Source organism: Tachyglossus aculeatus, chromosome 9 (genome assembly GCF_015852505.1).
Source record: "Tachyglossus aculeatus isolate mTacAcu1 chromosome 9, mTacAcu1.pri, whole genome shotgun sequence".
Classification (NCBI taxonomy): Eukaryota; Metazoa; Chordata; class Mammalia; order Monotremata; family Tachyglossidae; genus Tachyglossus; species Tachyglossus aculeatus.
Window position 1 is genome coordinate 57,862,977 of NC_052074.1, and position 5,995 is coordinate 57,868,971.

The following is a 5,995-nucleotide window of genomic DNA, read 5'->3' on the forward strand; positions in this document are numbered from 1 at the left end:
GAGCGCTTACTGTAAGCAGAGCACTGTACTAAGCGCTTGGAAAGTACAAGTTGGCAACATATAGAGACGGTCCCTACCCAACAGCGGGCTCACAGTCTAGAAGGGGGAGACAGAGAACAAAACATACTAACAAAATAAAATGAATGGAATAAATATGTACAAGTAAAATAAATAGAGTAATAAATACGTACAAACATATATACATATATACAGGTGCTGCGGGGAAGGGAAGGAGGTAAGGCGGGGGGAATGGAGAGGGGGAGTGGGAGTGGGAGATGTTGCCAACTTGTACTTCCCAAGCGCTTAGTACAGTGCTCTGCATTCATTTATTCATTCAATCGTATTTATTGAGCACTTACTGTGTGCAGAGCACTGTACTAAGCGCTTGGGAAGTACAAGTTGGCAACATATAGAGACGGTCCCTACCCAATCAATCAACCAATCAATCAATCGTATTTATTGAGCGCGTACTGTGTGCAGAGCACTGTACTAAGCGCTTGGGAAGTACAAGTTGGCAAAATATAGAGACGGTCCCTACCCAACAGCGGGCTCACAGTCTAGAAGGGGAAGACAGAGAACAAAACCAAACATATTAACAAAATAAGTAGAATAGATATGTACAAGTAAAATAAATAAATAAATAGAGTAATAAATATGTACAAACATATATACATATATGCAGGTGCTGTGGGGAAGGGAAGGAGGTAAGACGGAGGATGGAGAGGGGAACGAGGGGGAGAGGAAGGAAGGGGCTCAGTCTGGGAAGGCCTCCTGGAGGAGGTGAGCTCTCAGTAGGGCCTTGAAGGGAGGAAGAGAGCTAGCTTGGCGGATGGGCAGAGGGAGGGCATACCAGGCCCGGGGGAGGACGTGGGCCGGGGGTCGACGGCGGGACAGGCGAGAACGAGGTACGGGGAGGAGATTAGCGGCAGAGGAGCGGAGGGTGCGGGCTGGGCTGGAGAAGGAGAGAAGGGAGGTGAGGTAGGAGGGGGGCGAGGTGACGGAGACCCAACAGCGGGCTCACAGTCTTGAAGGGGGAGACAGGGAACAAAGCAAGTAAAATAAATAAATAAATAGAGTAAAAAATGCGTACAAACACGTATACGTCTATACAGGTGCTGCATATGTTTGGTTTTGTTCTCTGTCTCCCCCTTTTAGACTGTGAGCCCACTGTTGGGTAGGGACTGCCTCTATGTGTTGCCAATTTGTACTTCCCAAGCGCTTAGTACAGTGCTCTGCACATAGTAAGCTCTCAATAAATACTATTGATGCTGATGATGAGGTAAGGCGGGGGGGATGGAGAGGGGGTCGGATTCAATAAATACGAATGAATGAATGAATGAATGAATGGGGTCTCCCCGTTCGCCCCCTCCCCCCAAAACGAGCCGGCCCCCCCCCCCCCAACCGGGCAAACCCCCTCCCCTCTCCGGCCTTTCTCACGGCAGCCCCCGGGTCCGGCGGAGCGCTTGGCAGCGGCGTCCAGTCCATCCCGCGGCCAAGTTTGCGTCCCGGGCGAGCGGGGGGCTCTGCGGGCAAGCGGGCCATTGGCCAGCCCGCGGCACGGGGCCCGCCCCCGGAGGTATATTAGGGCAATAGTTAGCTCCGGAGCCGCTCGCCATGGCTCGGCGAGGGGAGCGGGAGTAGGGAGGCTCCGCGGCCTGCTCCCTCTCTCCCATCCTCCCTCTGCCATGAGCGCCTATTTGGAGTTCGCCCCGGGCGGGGACGTACTGGCCTCCCCGCCTAACGGGTGCTTGGGCCCGGACCCCCGGCCTCCGCCTCCTCCTTTCTCCCCAGTTGGCCTCCAGGTCACCTACCAACCGGGCACCGCACCTGCCGCCCACTACGGCTTCGCCTTCCCCCGCGGGCCCGGCTACCCGGAGGACGCCACCGACGGAGCCGTCCACTACGCCGCCTCGGCCGTCTTCCCCGGGGCGGACTACGGGGGCTTCGCCCCTCCGGGCCCCTTCCAGACCGGCTCCCCCTCCCCCGGCTCCTGCCCCGAGTCCACCTCGCCCCCCTCGGGGCTCCCCGCGGCCCTCGGCACGTTCGACTGGATGAAGGTGAAAAGAAACGCGCCCAGGAAAAGTAAGTCGACCGGTCCTTCGGGGCGCTCAGACTCGGGGCTTTCCCCCCACCTCATTCAGTCGTATTTCTTGAGCGCTTACTGTGGGCAGCGCGCTGGACTAAGCGCTTGGGAAGTATTCGTTCACTGTGAGCCCACTGGTGGGTAGGGACTGTCCCTATATGTTGCCAACTTGTACTACCCAAGCGCTTAGTCCAGTGCTCTGCACACAGTAAGCGCTCAATAAATACGATTGATTGATTGATTGATTGGACTAAGCGCTTGGGAAGTATTCATTCAGTGGGTGCAGCGCACTGGACTAAGCGTTTGGGAAGGATTCATTCAGTTGTATTTATTGAGCGCTTTCTGTGTGCAGACTAAGCGCTTGGGAAGTATTCATTCAGTCGTATTTATTGAGCGTTTACTGTGTGCAGAGCACTGGACTAAGCGCTTGGGAAGTATTCATTCAGTCGTGTTTATTGAGCGCTTACTGTGTGCAGAGCACTGGGCAAAGTGCTTGGGTATTCATTCAGTCGTATTTATTGAGCGCTTACTGTGTGCAGAGCGCTGGACTAAGCGCTTGGGAAGTATTTATTCAGTCGTATTTATTGAGCGCTTACTGTGTGCAGAGCGCTGGGCAAAGTGCTTGGGTATTCATTCAGTCGTATTTATTGAGCGCTTACTGTGTGCAGAGCACTGGACTAAGCGCTTGGGAAGTATTCATTCAGACGTATTTATTGAGCGCTTACTGTGTGCAGAGCACTGGACTAAGCGCTTGGGTATTCATTCAATCGTATTTATTGAGCGCTTACTGTGTGCAGAGCACTGGACTAAGCGTTTGGGAAGTATTTATTCAGTCGTATTTATTGAGCGCTTACTGTGTGCAGAGCACTGGACTAAGCGCTTGGGTATTCATTCAATCGTATTTATTGAGCGCTTACTGTGTGCAGAGCACTGGACTAAGCGCTTGGGAAGCGTGGCTCAGTGGAAAGAGCCCGGGCTTTGGAGTCAGAGGTCATGTGTTCGAATCTCGACTCCGCCACATGTCTGTTGTGTGATCTTGGGTAAGTCACTTAACTTCTCTGGGCCTCAGTTCCCTCATCTGTAAAATGGGGATTAAGACTGTGAGCCCCACGTGGGACAGCCTGATCACCCTGTATCCTCCCCAGCGCTTAGAACAGTGCTTTGCACATAGTAAGAGCTTAACAAATGCCAATTATTATTGTTATCATTATTATTCAATAGTATTTATTGAGCGCTTACTGTGTGCAGAGCACTGGACTAAGCGCTTAGGAAGTATTTATTCAATCGTATTTATTGAGCGCTTACTGTGTGCAGAGCACTGGACTAAGAGCTCGGGAAAGACAAGTCGGCAACAAATAGAGACGGTCCCTACCCAACAACGGGCTCACAGTCTAGAAGGGGGAGGCAGACAACAAAACAGAACATGTAGACACGTGTCAAAATCCTCAGATTAAATAGACTTGTGCTATATGCACATCATTAACAAAATAGAGTAGTAAATATGTACAAGTAAAATAAATAGAGTAATAAATCTGTTCAAATATATACAAGTGCTGTGGAGAGGGGAAAGAAGGTAGGGCAGGGGGGGATGGGGATTGAGCTCTTACTGTGTGCAGAGCACTGCACTAAGCGCTCGGGACAGTACAATTCAGCAATAGAGAGAGACAATCCCTGCCCACACCGGGCTGTCGAGCTCATCCCCGGTCCGAGGATGCAGCCCATGCCGTATTGGGGTGGGGGTGGGGGGCTCCCCTGGCTCGCCAGTGAATCGGTTCCATCATCATCATCATCAATCGTATTTATTGAGCGCTTACTATGTGCAGAGCACTGTACTAAGCGCTTGGGTAGTACATATTGGCAACATATAGAGACAGTCGCTACCCAACAGTGGGCTCACAGTATCCCGCGATGGGCCGGGCAGTCCTGTCCCGGGGCTCATCTCACATCTCACCCGTTGCTGCTCTGATTTCAGATAGCAATAATAATGGTACTTGTTAAGCGCTTACTATGTGCCAAGCACCGTTCTAAGCTCTGGGGTAGATACAAGGTAATCAGGTGGTCCCACGTGGGCCTCAAAGTCTTAATTCCCATTTTACAGATGAGGTCACTGAGGCACAGAGAAGTGAAGTGACTCGCCCAGAGTCACACAGCTGATGCCTGGTGGAGCCGGGATTAGAACCCACGTCCTCTGACTCCCAAGCCCGTGCTCTGTCCACTAAACCACGCTGCTTCTCGGTCTGGCTACTTGCAAGGCCGGATGGATTGCCCTGCCCACCATGCTGCCCACCGCCATAGGGCAGCGAGTTGAGTGGCCTTGAGGCATCCCCCAACCCCCCCCCCAAACACCTCAACTAGGCTTTGAGCTCGTTAATGATGGCATTTATTAAGTGCTAACTATGTGCAAAGTACTGTTCTAAGCGTTGGGGAGGTTACAAGGTGATCAGGTTGTCCCACAGGGGGCTCACAGTCTTAATCCCCATTTTACAGATGAGGGAACTGAGGCCCAGAGAAGTTAAATGACTTGCCCAAAGTCACACAGCTGATAAGTGGCAGAGCCGGGATTTGAACCCATGACCTCTGACTCCAAAGCCCGGGCTCTTTCCACTGAGCCACGCTGCTTCTCTGTGGGTAGGGATCGTCTCTCTTTATTGCTGTATTGTACTTTCACAAGCGCTTAGTACAGTAGTCTGCACCCAGTAAGCGCTCAATAAATGCGATGGAATGAATGAATGAATGAATGAATGAATGAATGAATGAATGAATGAATGACCATTTGGGTTCCCGCCTAAAGCTAAATTTAGACCATTTGGGGAGAGGGCCGGTCGGTTTCTCGAGTTCTCCTAGCACAGACATCCCCTTCCTCCTCCCTCACTGATTTCCTATTTCATGGGTTGCAGGCAAACTCTCAGAGTTTGGAGCTCACAGCCCCGCCAGCACGATTCGCACCAATTTCAGCACCAAGCAACTGACGGAACTGGAAAAGGAGTTTCATTTTAATAAATACTTAACTCGGGCCCGGCGCATAGAAATCGCCAACTCCCTGCAGCTGAACGACACTCAAGTCAAAATCTGGTTCCAGAACCGAAGGATGAAACAGAAGAAAAGGGAGAGGGAAGGGCTGTTGGCCAGCTCCCCTTCCGCAGCCTCCTTCCCAACCCCTCTCTCAGGAACGAACCCTACCAAGTGTGCTCAAAAGGCTGAATCCTCCTCCCCGACCCAAGACTCTTCCTGATTCACACCCCAGCCCAGTACGGTTAAGTCTCAGAGGGCTGTTTGGACGCTCAAAGCTCCAGCCCCGAACCCACCTACCCCTCCAAGCCACCAGATTTAATCCACGCCAGGGAGTTGGGGGTAAGGGGCCGGAAGCGCAAAAGATTGCACTGAGATGAAGTTTCACTTTGGAACGGAAGCATTTTGATGGTTGCCTTCCAAGCTGTTTGTGTATCCTTCTTACTTTGAGGCTCTCAAGCGACTTGTTTACATGTTATTTATGTGTTTTATCAGGGAAACCGGCGCCCCGCTGCCAGTCCAAACCACGCTGCTAACTTTCCTAACCGGCCTTATGAAAATCTGGGTTAAGGGCAGCATCTCCTGGGTTAGAGAGTCCCATAGTCCCCTAAGAAACCAGAGCTGCATTCTCTATATATGCAAAGATTCTTTTTTTCCTTTTTTTTTAAAGTGACGGGGTGATGAGGATTCAGTCTTGTAAGCTGACCAAAGATGGTTAAGATGCCACTGACAGCTGAGCTGCTTCGGTGAGGTTCTTAACATTTGCACTACAGGTTTCTTCTTTTAAAGCTATTCCTACCTCTCCACGTGCCTGAGCAAAGATACAATCGCCCATCAATTAGTAGCAGAACTTGTAAAGATTAATTCCATGTAGCATGGAGGGGAAGACACACCTCAATGCTA

At 51.4% G+C, this 5,995-nt stretch overlaps 1 protein-coding gene across 1 annotated transcript; it reads left to right on the top strand.

Annotated features, from left to right (window-relative positions):
* Nucleotides 1-1,685: 1,685 nt before the first annotated feature.
* Nucleotides 1,686-5,428, top strand: HOXD1 (homeobox D1). Its single transcript, XM_038750897.1, has 2 exons — nt 1,686-2,082; nt 4,981-5,428. Exons 1-2 carry the CDS (start codon nt 1,686-1,688, stop codon nt 5,313-5,315), a joined length of 732 nt encoding a protein of 243 aa, XP_038606825.1. The 3' UTR covers nt 5,316-5,428.
* The last annotated feature ends 567 nt before the right edge of the window (nt 5,429-5,995 follow it).